Source organism: Anopheles coustani, chromosome X, assembly GCF_943734705.1.
Source record: "Anopheles coustani chromosome X, idAnoCousDA_361_x.2, whole genome shotgun sequence".
In the NCBI taxonomy this organism is placed as follows: Eukaryota; Metazoa; Arthropoda; class Insecta; order Diptera; family Culicidae; genus Anopheles; species Anopheles coustani.
This window is the reverse complement of record NC_071290.1, coordinates 4614476-4633457: the sequence shown is the minus strand read 5'-3', so window position 1 is coordinate 4633457 and position 18982 is coordinate 4614476. Positions and strand designations below refer to the sequence as shown.

The following is an 18982-nucleotide window of genomic DNA, read 5'->3' as shown; positions in this document are numbered from 1 at the left end:
CAACGTAAAACTCCGGTTGTAGTGCCGATTTGCTGCTCCGAATAGAACTTTGACAAAACATCAGGGAAACTGTCTTATGCATACCGTATGTTGGCTGAAACCGTAAACCAGAACTCATACAGCTTTGCTGCACTGTGGTGTCCTTCTTTTTCGGCTTGCACACGCAAAAGCAAGCATTTTTCGGAGGACCTACAGTATCGTTGAAAGTTTTACGTTAGGAACATTGCGAAACAGCTGCCCCCTAAGAGCAAAAACGCAAAGTCAAGGTGAAACACAAGGCACATTGGAAAATGTGTGCACGATCCGACTCCAACCCAGTGCGGTAGATGCTACCGCACACACTGGTGGTTGGATGATCGGTCGCCGATGGTAACCGCCAGCCTCCGACTTTCGGAAGGCCCGGAGAATGGCATCAAACATGGAAGTAATGAACGTGTTCATCGGTTCAACCGTTCGTGTGCAATAGAAGGTGTCAGTAGGGAAGGAAAAGAGACAATGTACAGCGCGGACTATTCGATCGTAGCGATTCGAACGGATCTGACGTGAATCACGTATCCTTTCGAAAGGCAGGCAGAATGAACTCCAGCAAAAGGGAGCAAGTGAAAGTTCAGTGCCCACCATGAATGACGGTGGCGACGAATAAAGTCCACTGCTGTTTGCCCGTTAATGTAAATGGTGTAACCGACACAAAGGGGGTACTAGAAGTGTAGCTCTGATATTTGCCAGCTGCAGGATTCGATTTCGAAAAGGGATCTTCGTGGCAATGCATTTGTGTAGCTGCACAAGCGTCGATGGGTGTGTGTGGTTGTGTGTGTGTTTGATAGGAAAATAAACATTTGCAGTTGTGTCTGAACGTTTTTGGAGCCGCTTGGTGGTGGGTTCGGCAAAATTAGTGGTTTGAACTACCGAGTTGCAGTACCGCTGGATGGCTGATTCGGACTCTGCGTGTCGTCGGCCAGACCTTATCGCTTCCGTGGCTCAGTGGTACATCGCGTCCGCCGGAAATACTTTCACTCAAATCCGCTTGATGGTGTTGCCCGTGAAGAAGATCGACATCCGGCGGCTGAACGTCATCGGTTCTTCGTCGTCGTCCTCGTCGTCGTCGTCCTCCTCGTTGGCGCCACCGGTGCCACCTCGGCCGGTGACGTCGAGACCCTGGCTCCGGTACCGGTTGTACGGTAGGCTGCGCGGTATCGGAGGCGCCAGCGGGTTCTGACCCTGATCGTCCGAATCGCAGAAGCCTGGATTCAGGATGATGTTCGGTACCAGCTCCAGACTATCCAGTTCCTCCTCCTTGTCGTTCGCTGCTTGCGAGCAACACACACAGACACACACGACGAGTGGAGCGAAGATCGTTCGTGATCGCGATATTACGGTGCGAGTGTTTCGAGCGAGGAGAGTTCAGTTCGTGCGTTAGTAACACGTCAAGTATTTGTGTTTTGGTTAGTTCGGTGGCAAAGGAAATGAGTGAGAGCGGGAAAAAAAAGTATGTTAGAGAAACGGTAATAGAAACGGCTGAAAGGCAGCCATTTCTGCAAATTCGATAGTGTTCATATTTCTTTGCCATCTGTATGTATGCGTGTGGGGGTGAGTGAATTTTTATATAGAGAGATATATAAACATGTCGCTAGGGTGAATTGAAATCAGGTAAACTAAAGTGATACTAAACGGTACAGATATACTGGCTATATAATATATCATACACACGGTTAACAACGAACGCTAATTGGCTAGTGGGAGCAACTCTAGAACAAAAATAGTTACCGAAGGCACAGACAGACACGGGAACCCTTCCTGCAGCAGGGATCTTCGAGGAAGGACACCGAATAAGCCTTCGAAGCTTACCGAACATTTCAAGGATAGCAAACGAAGAGGATTAGATCTCACTGGGTTCAAAAGACTCTGGAACGTCGTCGGTGGAGGTAGAGGAGTCTAGGAAGCTCCTGGTCTGAATACATGCAGGCAAGAAGTTCGGCAGTAGATTCACAATCACCCGGTTTCTGTGCGTGTTGTGTGTTGTTTACATTCGCTTTCTTTCACCGCACGATGATGCAACCAACGAGAAAGTAGATGGCCCTTCCGGACCGGAAGAGTCTTGAATTGGTTGCCCGCTTTCAATGCGGTTCGTTTCGGATCCTTTGCGAGCACGGTTGAATGATTCATTTCCGGTGTAATCTATCGACAGCTTGACAGCTACAAAATACTACAGGAAAACATGGAAACGAACGAGCCGTAGCGCTCGAACGACGAATCGAACGGAAAGGGGACAGTAAAAACTCAAACTAAAGCACATCCGGTTTTGGCATAATCGGATCAACATTATTCTTTCAACAAACGTTTTGCAAAACTGCACGACTACTAAACGCTAAGCTTGAGCAAACGAATGGAGCGTCCTAAGTGAAACAACGTAATTGATCTAAATGGGACTACAAGCTAAATGGATGAGGCTCCATCGATAGGATAGAGGCGCCAAAAGCAAACAATAACTAAACACTCGTTCCGATAAGGGGTAAATAAACAAGTCGGTGTCTTGCAGCTGGATCGAAAAAAAAAACGAAAGACTACATGAAGTAAATAGTAAATGCCCGAGACAATTTTGACGAACGGATCTCGCTCATCGAGCTTGCGTTTGACCTTTGCGCTTCGGAGCACGTTTTTAGCACCGGAATACCATGCTCGAAAAAAAGCGTTTTAAGAAAACCACCAAGTGGTCGCTAGCTACATACGATTGCGGTGTGAAAAAGAAGAAGAAAAAAAAAACCAAACGGATGGAAAAACTACGTACGAGATTCTAAATACAATTAAGCGCTACGTTGCATTCGAACAACTCTACCGTAACCGTGTAGGAGAAACATCTAGCGATGTCGATAGGAACGGAAAAAAAACGTGTAAATTGTATGAAAATAATACCGCATAGCAAAACGCACGGAAGTACACACATACACACAGACAGCCCAGAAAGGCAACCGTGGCCTGGATGTCGTGGAGTGAAATCATAAAAGTATCAAAGGACTACGCTATCAACGCAACGCATGTGATGAAGAAACGAGAGCAGGACAAAGGCTAGCAGCGGTGGGAAAAATCGTTTGTACTACCGGCTGGCTCGCGGCACTCCTTGTACAGCACGATGCACGTCCCGAGCGAGAGGATGACCAGCGTTCCCATCACGATCCCGACGGCCGCTATCCACACCCGCGTGTCGAAGTTCTTCGCATCGATCATGATGCGCCGCACGAGATCTGTCCGGGGCAACAATGTATGGGAGAACGGGGGAGAGGAGAGTTGACATTAGGTAGTGGGCTTTGTGTGAGGTGTCGCCACCAGGTGCACAGAGTTTCGTGACAACTACTACGTACTGTCGCCTGAATCGGATCAATTGGAAACAGAAGGAATGAACGCCTGACGTCTAGGTTAAAAGAAGTTGGTCGAGCGAAGCAGTTCTTTTTGCAATAGAATAGCTTAAGAACATTCAACTATACATCTATCTCTACACCACCATGTTGAGGCGTTAGAAAAAGGTTCCACACCTGTTCGCCAACTGTCGAACTGGGTTAGGCTCAGCAATCAAATGAAGACTGATCATCAAATGAATATTCTATTCAATAAACGACTAGGCTAAGCACTGGTCTGAAACATTTCGAGATTCATGGATCTCCTACGGATCACAAATCATTCTACAAATTATCAAACTTAAAAGATATGATGATGATAATGATTCACAAGACGATACATGGAACTCCCAAGATTAATGTATCTACGTAAATCTTAGGAGAACCAGCAGTCTGCTGCTGATATATAATATATTCATGTGTGTTTCCTTACTTCGCTCGAGTATAACATTGGGAAACAAACAATTACATTCCAAAGTGAAGGTACAATATTAATTGACTCAGTCGACCCTAAATATGTTGGCCAATCCTAGTTCGTAGCCCAAACATTCTAAAAACATACTAGAATTGATCAACATATTTAGAGTTAAACGTAGAAATCAACACTGTACCTTCACTTTTGGAAGCACCTGCATATTCGGTTTGTTTTTGGGATGAATCCTGACGAATTGTGTATGCGAATGTTGTCACATACAATATGAATTTAGAGTGATTCATGAATCGCGTATGACATATGGTTTGTTGTAAATTAAAGGTACAAAGCTCTAGATTGAAACTCTGAGGAACTCCACCATCTCCAGCTACCGTACCTTTCTCTTCCATGCGCGGCTGCGTAGTGGACAGGATGGTGACGATCTCACCGGCACCGAGCTGATTGTTGCCCCAGATGCGAAACTCGTAGGTGGTGTTCGGGATCAGATGATAGATCTCCAGCTGGCGCTGTAAGGGAAGACGGGATCGCATCAAGTGAGCACCAGCGCTGCTGACAGTGCCTGTTCCGTACGTACCGCATTCGGGCTGATGTGGCGCGGATCGATCGTCTCCCAAGGCAGCTCCGGTTCGTCGACGCTCTCGCGCATCTTGCGCATCTCGGCGGTGAAGTCGCGTATCGCGTACCCGCCCGTCCGGTTGGGCATCACCTCCCACACCAGCACCGCGATGATGGTGGACGCGCGGACGTAGAAGTTCGACACCGCCAGCGGTGGCGTCCGCACCTTCACGTTCACCTTCAGCAGCTCGACGAAGTGTTCCTCGGACGCGCCGGCCGACTCCTCGCTGCTCTCCCCACCGTACCGCTCGGTCGTGCCGTTCTCATACCCTGAGCTCGCGTCGCTCGGCTCGAACGCGTCCGCCGGAAGTGTGTGGTCGTTTCTGCTACTACTACTACTACTGCTGCTGCTGCTGCTGCGGGTGTCATTGTCGGAATCGTCCGCTTGCTCCGCCGCCGGCTGCTCCTCCAGCACGGTGACCGTGGTGAGGGTCGGTATCGCCGCCGAGCAGGTATACCGGCCGCTGTCCCGAGCCGTCAGGTTTGTCAACACGAGCGACCCGTCCGTCTGAACACACCAACATGAAACAAAGAAGAAAACAAACGTTACTGGGATTGGCTTCCAACACTAAGTGCGCCTTTTCCCGTCGCTGCTGCCTACAAACAATCGAGGGAATCTGGAAGAGAAGTTGGGAACTCAACCGATAGGCTTTTACCTCTACTTCAGTAGGACGATTCACCATCGGAACAACGCATTAGCACACAAACCCGCGCTGATAGGGGAATGTGTTCGAATATGCACCCTCAAAAAGGGTATACTTTCGTTCTCTACATCCAACAAGATGACTGCCAAGGTGATCCGTAAGGTAAGGCGCTGGCAGAAAGCATTATTTGCTCGCAATACAACAGTGATGTCAAACTCGTTTGACCTCGAGGGCTGTATTTCCTCCCACAATAGGTTTTAACACTATTTATTCACTTGTCTACAAAAATCGGTGTAAAACCTTTGCTCTTGTCAACCGCCGTACATTGGCCTGATGTGGATCAAGGTGTTATGTCACTTTCTTATAGAAATTATTTAAATTGACCTTCGCTCAGTTCTTCTGCTATTCGCAGTTCGTAAAAAATATGTCACTATTCAAACGAAATTGGCTTTCGTTTATTCAATTATTTGAAAGGGGTCTGCATCTAATGAAAATGCAACATACAATCTTAAGTAATATAAATAACTAATTCTTCGGAAAACCAAATCATAGCTTAGCCTGCAAAAATCGGGGGTTTAATAAATGTTATAAACAAATTTAATCCAGAAAGATTGTACTTAAAAAAGTGTGTTAAAAACGTTTGGCAGTAAACGTGTTAATGCAACACATCATCTGTCACTATACCTACTATATACTTAATTACTTCACATTCTGGCGGTACATTTTCACTTGAATTTGTTATACTTGAGCAAACGCTACGAAAAGTGTCTCAATTCCGTTTATTTTAACTCAAAGCAATTGCTTTAAATCATGCTGTTCATCCTTGGTGCATATTGGAACACTTTCACCTACAATGTTGCCCCGACGGTATGGTGCAATCACAAAGGAATCACTCGTTTCACCCTTGTGCGTTTGTGTGTATGTTCCTATCGATTATTAACCCGCGATTGCATGTTCAAACTCTAGGAACAGTAAGCTGTAAGCTGGCATGATTCCTTCTCCTGGAAGTCGAAGTGGAAAACGCAACGATTCATGTGACGTGATTTTACGAAATCACACTGCAATTGTTCCATCGCCCAGAAAACCATCTGGATCGATTCCCAGGAGTGGGTTTGCAGCTGCTCCTCTGTGCCGTTTCGAGGTACGAGGTACGCAAGTAAGTTTCACATTAGGTACTAGACTTGTTTTGAAATTTATTCTTCATGTCAATACGTTCGTTTTGAGACATATTTTAAAGAACGAGGATTACATTCATTTACTGCAAATGGGAGATGAATAGCCACTGTTTGGAGGACGATTGAAGGCGCAGCAGTTGATTTCTTTCACCCAATCGGGGTTGGCAACATCTCCCACCCTTCGAAATGATCGTCCTGCTGCCAAACGAAGGAAGCGAAACGAAACGGAAAAGAAAACGGATTAACGAAATCAGCCAGCGGTATGTTGTTTGGCGTCTCTCCGTCTTTCTCGCCTTTAGCCTCGTGAAGTTGATTTAATTTTATTTTCATCACGCCCGGTTTGAAAAAGAATCGAAATGCTGGAGGCTTCCGCCCCGGCTTCGACGTGTCGTTAGGCCGAACATCTGTTCGGCAGGCGGAAACATACATCGCCGTATATCACAAACCCCTCACCCTCGGGTGGCGGTGGATGAAAAGGGGAAGGAAAGCGAAACGGGGCGAGCTACCGGGAATGCGGTACCAACCATGCTTGAAAAATTCATGATGCGAAATTTGTTGATATAAAGCGATGTTTTTTTTTTCGCCCCGGGCTTTTTGCTCCCCGGGAATGAAATGTTTGCGCAGCCCTTTTTACCAACTCGTGGCTTTGCCACTGACAGGGAGCACAAGGCGAACAAACTTAATTTTGATGGTACGGCTCGATGTGGAAAATGAAGTGGAAATTAAATAGCACCATAATCGCTTCATATGATTTAATGAAATAGCCAACTAAATAAACGCATTTTAGATAAACACATTTCAAACAAACGCACGGAAAAATGCTGAAGCTGTGTTGGAATGTTGTATTAGTTTAGATGAGAGCCACCTTTTCAAATCGAAAAAAGGGGTTTATAAACATACCCTTACGAAACCTCTTTCAAGGTGACGTGAATCACGCCATATACTTGCACGAAACACAGCAGAAAAGATGCGCTCAAGCAGATGTCAATTTTATTAGGCGATGTTGATTGAAGGGAATCCCATCGCAACAGCATCGGGTTCAAAGGCTGACCCGGCTAAATGAAACAAACCGCTGTGCCCGGATTGAATTTTTCCGAACAAACCACCGGGCGCCTCCATCGGGTCACGTACTGTCTTTTGTTATTGCGATCCTCCCCCCGGCACGCCGGCTATTGTCACCCCAATCCAATCAAATCCCGGCCATTGATGTGGCGAGGCTGGTCCATTTGCCCGGCTGTTTATTTTGTTTCGCCTTCGCCTATTTGATCCCTCGTTTCTTTTTTTCTTTTTTTAAATCGTTTTCGCTCGCAATCATTGTCGATTGTTGAACCGAACTGGCGAGGAAAAATTTCCTCCAACGCATTTGAGCTTTTCAAATGGCTTTTGACAGTGTTTTGTACCGGGTTTCGCCATTGTTTGCACAGTGCTTTACGAACCAAGTTTGCGAATAGGGTACAATATATGTTTTGTCAAAAATGAGCTTTCGTTTTTCCAAATATTACTAATTTCAGATCGCCTTAAGGTTAAGGTACTTTTTACATAACGTACAGATATGTTGTATGTTCTTAGTCACTCTTTTCAGTGAATTCTTTGTACGACAAATTGGATTAAGTTATTCAATTCATTTGCCGATCCGTTTCTAGATTCCGTCCAACGTATTCTTTCTTTCCGTTTATTCTTATTCGGAAAATGCTCTTCCATTATGTCTATTGTCAAGTGCATTGTTGATTGTACGCTTTGAGCTCTGCTTCAGCTGGAGAAGCAAAACGTGACACAATTTCGAAAACCCCGTCCAAATTTCAACTGCACCCCGAACTCGATATTCGTTAATTGCCGCTTCACCGCGCCGGAAGTTATTATTATTTTGGCTCCCTTCCTTCCGCTCCCGAATCGGTGTCCTCCGCCCTCCGGAAGCCCCCGGGCGGGATGGGATGGGATGGGCTTTAGCGCGAGTTACAAGCGCCACCGGACGGCCATTAAGAGGCAGCCGAAACGATGGCCGCTTCCGGTTGGTCACGGTGGTGTCAGTTTTCGGACGGCTGTTTTGTCACCGCCTTTGCGTGACCGTCGGCTATATTGGTCGACGTTTTCCCAAGAAAATCTGTCGGCTGGGCAGTTAAGCGAACCGGAATGGCCGTTTGGAACGCGTTGTGTAACGCTAAAGTGGGTAAATAAAGCTTGATTGATGTTGAGCACAATGTGACTATTTTCGATCGAATGACATCCTGATGTTTTTGTTTTTGTTTTTGCTTTCCCTGCACCTTACCTTGCGGGAAGAATAGCAGAATGAAACTTTTGTTCGAGATCGCTATCGTTTGTTGGCGTCACGCCCTCAGGAGTATAGACTAGTGTTGGTGCAATCAGAACTCGGAAGGTTCACTGATTTGATCCCTTGACGGGAATGAATTGAATCAGATTTGAACTCGATTCAACTCCAGTGGAACGATTGATTTTGATTTGATTTGATTCTATTTAAACTCGATATGATTCAAAACGATAACTGTGTTCCTCACCTAACATATACAATAAGTGGAAAAAGGATTCCCTTCTTTATCCTTTTTCCATTTACTTAAAGGAACTCGTTGAAAATAAAGCAATTTTCCAATGGAAAATGTGTTTGTGAATTACTTCTAACCTTCTGCATTGTTCAATTATTGATTGTGGTCTTTATTTTTTGCGTTGAGAAATAAAGTGCATGAGAATTTTAGTTCACTCGTGCAATTGATCCGTGTTGTTTCATTTGAAAATAATTTTCAACTACGGGAAAAAGATAAATTCAGTTTGGTCTCACTAGCATGTTTGTATTGCTTCCGATTTGCTGAACTTAAATGATTTGGGAAGCGAATTTGCAAATTAACACTCGAGACACGATTCGATTTCGATTTTCCCATCACTAGTATAGATTTTAGGCATGTATTAATATATCGATGCAACTTAAAAGTAATTCCCATTAATAAGCTTTCAAAACTAGTTAGTCAAATTTGATTTACGAACACAACTTTGCGACAAAGTAGTCTTAAAATATTAATGAGAATTTAAAGCGCGAGCGGGAAAGAAGCAGCCAAGGACAACATTGTCCGCTGCGATGGTAAGGTATGGGACCCTCCCGGAGCACCACAATTATCAATTTGTTCTGCAATAATAACCAGGATCATGTCCTCTCTGTCGTTCGAATTTTTCCCCGGTTTTCCACCAAAGCTAGTCCGGCGGGACCCCATGCGTCCGGCTATAATGTGAGTTATGATTTACGAAGGTTTACGACCTGCTCGGGTGGTGCCCGACCACAGCGTCGGCGGGGTGCAAATTGGCAGAATGTCGTCCGAGCACGCCACGCCGGGTGGCGGGTGCCGTAATCCGATTGGGTCGACGAAAGCCACCCCCAGTCGGGTACGGAGTAGTTCTCGGCGGAGCAACAATTTCTTGGGCGAGGCCACGCACAAAGGAGGCTGCTTTATCGATTCCACCGCCCGACCGGTGGTAAAGCGAAGGTCAATGGATCCAAAAAGGGTCGTTGTTGTCCCGAGGCCGGGATGGAAATGGAAAATCTCGAGGCGTACCGCGGCCGAGAGCTAATTAGAATTCATGCCAGTGTAAGCGTGCGAGTCGTGCGGCGTTAATCCGGATCTTTACACCCAAAAATCGAATAACCGAACGTCGTCAGCATTTTCGACACCGCAGCGTTCAAGTTTCAACTCTTGTCCGCTCGACGAAGGGGCTAAAAAGCAAAAGACAAAGAAGGAACAGGTTGGTCAGTAGAAATCCAATGGCAAAAGTGGGCAAAGGACGACTCATAAAACACCCTGCTGAAGCACTTGCCGCTGGACGCAAAGTGCTGGCGTAGGTAAACGGCACCGAAACACACCACGGTCCCTCATTTGCAGATGAGCATAGTTTTCCTTTCGCCCTTGCGCAAAAGCACCAGATGCATTCAAGCCGCACGAGAAATCGCCAGCTCATCTCTACGGCGAGCTTTCCGATGGGGCTAATGTTGACTAGTTTGAAGGCGGGCGTCGGACCGGAGCGGTACCGTTTACGAGTGCTACTTAAAACATTCATTATTTCCAACTGAGCCATGCACATTACCGGGAAAGGGAGAAGGGCCCATTAAAAAACTAGAGCTACATCAGTGGCACTTGTACCAACAGAGAGCTCGTGTTTATTTTCCACTCGTGTCTTTGGCCGCTCCGTGCCATTTCCGGCTAAAGCACCATCGCCAAGTGGATTTATTGGATGTACGACTTTGCAGTAGTTTTCTTTATTTACTTTTTGAACAAACTTTGACTAAAAGACACTCTTTAGTTATTAACGATTGCGATTCCTTAATGCGATGACAGGATATTATCACAAAGCAGCGTTAGTGTAGCTTCTCGCGTTGTTTTCAAACGAAATATAATGGTCGAGCGTAAGCTAGAGGAAATGTTGGAACTCTTGCCGGTAACACGTCCATCAGGGTTTTCCGAAATTCCCATCGAATCATCATGAGTTATGTAATCCAGGCAGCGATCATAGAAAAACTCCACTATCGCCCCAGGAAAGTAATAATCGGCAATAATGAAAGTCACAGCGGGTGCGGCCACAGGAAAACGCAACCAAACGAAACACAAAAAACCCACACACAAGGGCATTAGAACTGAAATGATTTTTCACAGCTTTTCCCTCCGTTCCAACCGGTTCCCATCCTTTTGCCCGGTGCAAACGACACCGAACAAAAGCCGAATCTAAAAGCCACCCGGAGGGATCCTGTTTGTGGTCTCTCTTCTGTACTTCCGTTGGCCCTCAGACCAGTATGGGACCACTGAAGGGGTAGCAGGGCTACAGGGTTGGCTAGCTGAAGGTGAGACAAATTCATTAGCGCAAAAGCCTTATGTTACACATACGCAGCTATACATACATACCCACATATCCTGCAGTGACAGAAGAATGGAGGTTGTTTTCCAACCCGTGCCGACCTCAGCGAGCGCAACAGGCTCCAACAAAACCCTACCATTGGGCATTGAAGCCCTGTTTGGCTGGTTCGGTGTCACCCACCAGGGAACAGTGCTGGGGGGCGTGAGTAGGCAGAACCAGAAGGTGGCAGAAACAAAGGACACTCTTTTGAAACAAAACCCCCTTCGGTTCGTTCCTGTGCGCCTTTGTTTGACATGTAGGGCAAAAGCCAGCCCTCTTTGACTTGGGACTGCCGCGTAAACCCGTAGTGTCCCGGTCGTGGTCGCCTTCCGAGAAACAACAGAGCGATGTACTATACCACCGATCCTATTTTCACCCCGTGTGTGTGTGCGGGTGTGTATGTGATCCGAGCTAGTGGTGACAATAAGATTGTAGCCTGAGTCCTGAACCACGCTGTGGGGGTGTGTATTGTTCAACAAACCAAAGGATTTCTTACGAAAATGCACTTCACATCAAAGAATCTCTACTCTTTGGGTGCAGAATTCCTTGATACCGAGGGAAGTGAAGAGAAATTTGTGTGAACATTGTTTTTGCAATGTAGGGTTCCGATACGCAATATTTACTTATCAACGTTCAATTTAAATCGACGGCGAGTAGTCAACTTAAATGTAACTTTCTCGAACAATCGCACCTCCGTCCACCGAATGGAAAGATTCGTTCCCATCAGCATGAGTGCTCGGGAGGTGAACGGCCTAAAGCCGATAGATTGCCACAAAATGCAATCATGTTTATTTCCCTGCCACTACCGGACCGATTCACTTTAGTGTTTTCATCATCCGCCGAAGGAATGACAGGGCAAGCACCTGCTCGGTCACCTTCTACCATCCTCCAAACGGTGGCCCACATGGGGGTATCGTTTTCATGTGTATTTTATGCCATCCGGCTTCCGGCGTCGTCGGGCTCGGTCAACGAATTGTCAACGAATAGACATGTTATGACCGGCGGAGCCTACTAGGTTCGTTCGACCTGAATCCCTACCTTGACGGTCTTCCTGTTGGCAAGGTGCCGCTTAGCCATAGGCTACCGAAAACATCATGTCCCTTTACTGGGCTCCAAGCTGGGGCATGTCTATTAGACTGGTTTCACTAAAAGCGAAGATATGATACGAGAAGGTGTGCAATAGTTAGGGAAAACCAAAGAAATACAAACACAAAATGTACAACCATCAACTTGGGATTATTCCGTCGATAGTTACTGCTTCACTGTGGTGTCGGCAACCTGAACAGGTATTTTCTTCGATGAAGGAGATTGAGAAGGGCGTGACAGTGTGGCCACAGCTCAGACTGATCGATAGCGTAGTGGCAGCAGTTCGAACAGGCACAGAGAGGAAGAGTGTTTCACTTACCTGAAACTGGTGCACGTCCTCACGGCGGCCCTCGCGTACCCATTTAACCGGATGCTTCGAGTCGCAGCGGAGCGTGAGGTTCCGGCCCTGGTCCACTACGTACTCCTCGAAGATAACACCGAACGCTCGTGTGACGTAGATCACTGTGAAAGGTTGGATGCGAATTAGATGACGCCGTTGAAAGGCTACGATCAAATGGGATATAAATGTTTCAACACACATTCTTGGTAGAGCGGTCCTGATCAATCCCTGGCCAAATCAAATTCAACTGGTTCGAAATTCCTAAAAGGCACAATGGACTCTTTTGCAAAGTAACACGGATGCACTTTTTACATGTCTACTGATTTATGAATTGTGCTAGGAAATATAAATATAAACAAACATGGTGACAGTAGTCAAGTTTGACAACTAACAACCTAGTAAAAGTGACAAGTTGCGCTAGTTAGAGAAATTAACATCCATTGGATTGTTTATTTCTAATGTTCGTGGTGAAAAGCCTTTTGAAAAGGCCAAATCAAATGGAAAATGCATTCAACTGTGTTGTAGTTCGACCGTTTGAGCTAAGTCGGAAGTGAATTGCTTCGCGGGTCCCCTCATGAGCCCGGATATGTGACCTTAGTGGGTTGTTTTAAAGGTGCAGCTTCGAACCCCAGGTAGGTAAAGCATTCCAGGGATGGTAGAGACATTTCAGCTCCCGAACCTCTGAACCTTTTCTACGGGGAACCACCCCCGGTGTGGGCGGGTGCAAAAGTAGGCCGGAGTCTACAAATACCCACGTTTACTGCAAGGAATCGATATGTGCGGCACCATCTGACCACCTAGCCGACCCGATTGGTCGTCCAGAAATACCTTCTTCCTTGTTCATGGTTTGCGCCCGGAGCACAGGGCTTTCCTTTGTGGAAAAATCGACCGAAACAACACCACCACCCGTGGGAAGTTCCATAAAGTGTGTGTGTGTGTATGCCACTGTAGTTTGCTTTGCCGCCGTGAAATGATTTCCATGTGAAAGTTTCTAAAATGTGCCTCATGATGAAACAAAATGTCGCATTAAACACTTCTCCCCTCCCAACAGGCAACAGGCCACACGAACCGAATCGGATCGTGCGGGGACAAAGAGAAGACACACCATGCCCAAGGCAACCAGAAATTGGATTAAACCTGTCGCACTAACACCCAGGCACCGGAAGGCACAGTTTTAAAACGCAAACATCGCAAAAAGTGCTTCGGTCCTTCGGTTCCCCCCGTGGCAAGGACACGAGCTAATTTGATGTCGGCGGGGGAAAGCAAGGGGCCCGGTTGGTGCGTGTGAAGTTTGGCAAATAAATTAGTAGCGAAAATAATCCACCCCCTACCCGGAATTGACAAACCCCCCCCTGGAGGGGAGGGGGCGTTGGGAAAGGTTGGTGAAAGTAGGGTGAACGACAGCACGACGACGGGGAGGTTCTTCAGCCGGAAAAATCGATTCGATTCCGTGGTTTTTGGTGAAACAAACGCAATGACCGGGCTGGCCGTGACACGGGACGTCAAGCACGAGGCTGGTTACGTAAGGTGTTTCATTTTCGTTTCGACCGGATTGCGGAAACGGAGGTTTCCAAGGGTGGCAGAAAGGGCCACATGCACACACACACACACAAATACACACGCTCTTGATTCCACTTTCGGCCCCGACAAACAGAAGCTCCGATGGCCAAGTTTTTCGCTCTCCAATGGCGATGGCTTTGGCTTAGTTTTCGGAAAGCGTGCCGATTCAAGAAGGCATTTCCGCTTCGGGAGTTCCACCATTCCCGCCCGGGGCACATTTCGTCCGCACGAACGGAGTGGATGCCGTTCGTTACGAGGCGCTACATGGCACATCATCCCGACCGGATGCACTTGGAGCGAAATTGATTGCAGTTTACTTCGCCGTCTTTGCTTCCCTCAATTGTGTGTGAAGTGTGCGAGCGCTTGATCTGAATCGGGTGCCCTTCGTCTTCAGCCAAGATGCCAGCGGCGGAGACACTTGGCACATTGAGCTGATCTAGTTAAGACCGTCGTTTCGTCGCAGTACCGAGGCGACGTCCGCAGTCTATCCATCGAGGCCAGTTGACTTGAATTGCCTTAGATGTTTGAAATATTGCACCAATTTTCCTTCATTCAGCAGTTTGGAGAGATATCTTTCATTTATGTGTTGACACACATTCCTCTTTACTTACAGCAGTGGCTCGACATTGGCCATAGGAAACGTTGCCAAACTACCCGCCATTCCAGTGCCAATACTCTGTTCGGAGGTCGTCAACATTGCAAACAAAAGTCAACGAAGAAGCCTCCCCCATCCTACTCTAAGCTCTGAAGCACAGAAAAAGTGTAAGAAAACGGCCCCATTTTATAAGAACAACATAGTAAAGGCCCCAGAGCGATGAAGGGATTATCAAGCACGACTGAATTGAAAACAAATTGATCTACCCTCGTTGTACTCAACTCATCGTAGCCGTCGGCGTCTACTTCGTCATCAAGATGCATCATCTGGGTCATCATCCAAGCATGCTGTATCAAGTGGTGTTGTGTTCTCGAGAGACGAACGTGAAAGACAATCAGACCGGCTAACAGACGATGGCACCCATCCAACACCCAGCGCGGTGAGAGAGTGAACTTTTGTGTCCTCTTTAATCCCCGTCAAGTCCGTTTTTTGTTACCCTTTGATTTGTTGAGTCATCAGACGTATCACATTTCCGCCATTGGGAAAACAATTGTCCCACTTCATTTGTATTGTTGGTGCTAGTTTTAGTCGAGATGGGAAATAATGGTGGGGACATATCAAAGGACTTTCTATGATGTATCCTATCTTGCAAAAAGATTGATGGTACACTTGACGGGTGTTTCCAATTGATTGAAAGGATTGAAGAACAACACAACAGTACCGTATATTCGCTCCGGGATAGACTGACCGATGAGATTAAAAATTTCACTCAAACCAGCGTGCTTGATGGGCTCCAAGCTCCTGTCGGAACATTGCCAACAGGTTGGCAGGTCGGTACCATCGACTTTCCAGCCCAGTGATTTTCGATCCACTTTGTCCCAGTGGAAACGCTCTTTCAATTCCAGGGCATTTCCACACTGCGGCAGCAAATTCCTGGCAGGTTGGATATAAATAGAGCAAACGATTGAAGCCGCTCGCAGCGTTCGCTATGCAGTTTCCTTCGTGCTCGCCCATCCCTGGTGTGCCATTGTAATCGACCGGGAAGGGGTTCTTACAGGGGATTTAAAAGTTGACTGTGTCTTTGTTGTTCGTTTGATGGACACCAACACCGACGGATGATGGTGTCGATAATGGGAATGGACAGCATCACAAAATACCAGAGCGGTTGCAGGTTAGTTGGATAACCTGTTGCCTTCGGTTCAACGAATACCATTTGTCTTTTGGATATCATCTGGGACTCGGGAGTCCCAGAATGTAGAGCACCTAATTGAAGATTTAAATCTCCCTACGGAAAATAGCTTCAACAAAATGACTGCCAATAGAAGCGCTCTGGAAGTGCGCCGAAACAGCACAAGTGATTACAACAAGCTAAGAGTAACGTGCCTAAGCTGTTCCTATGTCAGTTTTCATCTTAACGAGAGTTGAAGGACTAACATCCAAAAACCGTTTGCTCTCAAACTTTGCTGGCAGCGAGTCGTTTTAATCCATCGCCCCCCTGTGACGTTACTTACGAACAATGGTTGTGGGTGTAATGATGATGGCGGTAATCGAAACCTTTTCAGAGGTATGCTTATTATGTAAATTCCTACGCCCAACCCTTCGGAAACGGGTTTTGATGATGTGCCACTGCTTGAAGATAATCTTTTAGGACATTAGAATGCATGTGAGCGTTCGGTTCAGGCCCTAACCGGATAGACGTATTATTCTAAAAGCAAACTTCCTTCCCGTTACAATCAAAGCAGACAGGTGCCACCTTTGCCACGCTGGTAAATTGAGACATGGTAGCAAGGACCGGCTGCAAATGGTTCACCCTTGACGAAGCGAAATGTACATGATTAATTGAGCAGCTCCCACGCGCACGATGGGATGGTGTTTTCCTCCCCCGGGAGGGGATCGGAAGGATCAACACACATCCACTCGCACTTCCCACGAACAATGGCGGAACGCACATCTTTGGCGAGCGAGCGCACCGGAACACCATGCCCGCATGATGAATTATCCACATTCATTTGGAGTGTATCCGGCTCCGGGGAGAAGCGGAATGCTGCGGAGTAAGTGCGTAGCGACGGTGGAGGCATCTCGCTGAAGGCCATCAATAATCGAAGGCTCCATCAGATGAGCTGTGGGAAGCAGAATGCCAGTTAATTTCTACGGAAACATGACAAGGACTATTCGTTGCGGGTCAGAGTTTGAACTGCTCCGTCTTTTCATGTGGATATTATTGGAACTAACGAGTCCTTTCCACCAGCCTAAACTTGGAGCAAACTCACTTAGCATTCCAAGTCATAAACAAAGGATAACGGACATGTCACATGACCTCACGAACTTATTTAAAATGGGCTTCTAACCGTTCTGTAACACTTTTTGCATTTCTTGAAAGATGGTACGGCTCGCATAGCAACACTTCTGATCCCTGATTAAAGCAAACCGGATCGAAATGTAAAAGCGCGATCTCTCAGGATCAAGATGCCGTCCGCCCATCGTACGGTACATCGGTAGACCATAATTCACAGCAGTTTGGAAGATCTTCCCCTTTCGCATAATTCCACACTCCTCGCCTTTCCCCCGCTCCAGCAGGTCGACTTAATTCCGTTGCGCCGTTGAGCTCCGGTGAAGGTCAAACCAATCAAACCGGGTGCCGGGCATCTCTCGCGTGCGGCGGAGAAATTCCGTACTTGCGTATTGCTCTGAGTGCGCGGGGCGGATGGTAGGGGATTAATTCATTATACGCGGCCATAACACCCGCGAACTCTCCTAACACAGCCTAACATTATAGCTGTATAAATCCGTAGCGAAATTCGCACGATCCAAGCAGTTCCCGGCGAGTAATAACCCTTCCAGCTCAAAGTGATTTACCGAATCTATAACCTCTTCTCGCGCGCTAAGTAGATCGAAAACTCACAGACTTCGAGGGAAAGCGTATGAGTAACCGGTGGGGTAAATCAACGCATCGGCTACGTCCAAGCCAATGCTGGTGATTTTCGGTGGCCCGGACCATTACTTGGCGAACGTTCATCCGTTGTAAACAAGCGGGGCAGCACTCGTATCAAAATCGCATTTCCACCCACTCGTCAGTGGTACGTCGATAATTATTACGCTAAATCAATCCGCTTCGGTTTGTTGGTGGTGTTTTATATATATATATATAGATAGATAGATCTATGTTGAGGCAACCGCTTAATGACCGGCAGCTCCAGTGCGGTTGGCATGTTGCGTAAACATATGCCCTGACGGTGATCCATTGGAGGGCCAACAATAACAGAGATCAAAATATTCTCGTCCGGATCAACTGATAAAACGGGGGTAACGAGAGAAACAGATGCCAGCGGTTTTTGCGGCAACTGCGACAGCAAGTCGGCGCTTCGTTCCCCAAATTTTCTCTCATTTTGTTAGAGTCACCTCAGGAGTTTCACCTACCACGTCAAACGTTCTTCTGGAAGGAAAGATTAAATATCCCCAGCATCTGGACGAGGTGCAGCTGAGATCAATCTGAAATCTGTCTCGCTGTCTGCTATTGACCGAGGATCGAGAGTATTGAAGAACCGGCCACCCAAAACAATTGCGTAAGTCCATTGGTTCTTTGTACCTGCTGGTCCACTTTTCATCTCACGTATTTGTTCTGACATTTTAGGCTCGAGGGTGCCAAACCCTGCCGAAAGGCTCTCGAGAGTTCCTGCTTCAAACGGCAGGATGGTGCATTCTTGAACTCCCGCCCTTCCCCCCGCCGGTGAATGACTATAGTGACGTCTAAAATTCCACAACGAAATTGCTTATGAACCGAGCCCATACAGCAGCTTCCGCCGCGTTCACCGGTTACTTAACCTGAATAAATGATTACCCCGTACGGCTGGGTTACGACTTCCGAGGCAAATGTTTGGTATGCAGTTTATTTGCTACCAGTGGGAAACTAGGAACGACTAATATAATACCACAGGATATACTCACGGTGCATGAAAATTAAAGTATTATATAAACGGCACAGGATGCTCCGTTCGGCGAACATGCTGCCATACTATTGTCGCATTTGGAGGTTCGGATGGAGGTTTGCGCCCGTCCGCGTTACGCTGTCCAGCTGTTGATCGTGGATGTTGCGGTGTGTTGCGTTTGATCGAGGTGTTGTCACCACCGGGAAAAAGGGAAAATGGAAACAGAGAGAGAGAGAGAGAAAGAGTGTGTTGGTGAAAGTGAATTTGGCCACCGATTCGAAGCCACCAAATAGGAGACACTGGGAACGAACGCCACGGAACAAGGGGATTGC

At 47.0% G+C, this 18982-nt stretch overlaps 1 protein-coding gene across 1 annotated transcript; it reads right to left on the bottom strand.

Annotated features, from left to right (window-relative positions):
* Nucleotides 1-1014: 1014 nt before the first annotated feature.
* Nucleotides 1015-18789, bottom strand: LOC131269224 (uncharacterized). The gene is made up of 6 exons (XM_058271565.1): nucleotides 18670-18789; nucleotides 12549-12691; nucleotides 4397-4945; nucleotides 4199-4328; nucleotides 3096-3239; nucleotides 1015-1304 (listed from the first exon to the last, which is right to left on the bottom strand). The coding sequence occupies exons 1-6, from the start codon at nucleotides 18725-18727 to the stop codon at nucleotides 1015-1017; spliced, it is 1314 nt and encodes a 437-aa protein (XP_058127548.1). The 5' UTR covers nucleotides 18728-18789.
* Nucleotides 18790-18982: the final 193 nt, after the last annotated feature.

Coding starts and splice junctions, on each gene's coding strand:
- LOC131269224 (XM_058271565.1), bottom strand. CDS start 18,727: ATGTTCGCCGAACGGAGCATCCTGTGCCGTTTATATAATACTTTAATT. Junction 12,692..18,669: donor TACTTTAATTTTCATGCACC/GTGAGTATATCC, acceptor AACCTTTCACAG/TGATCTACGTCACACGAGCG. Junction 1,305..3,095: donor GGAGTGCCGCGAGCCAGCCG/GTAGTACAAACG, acceptor GCTCGCAAGCAG/CGAACGACAAGGAGGAGGAA.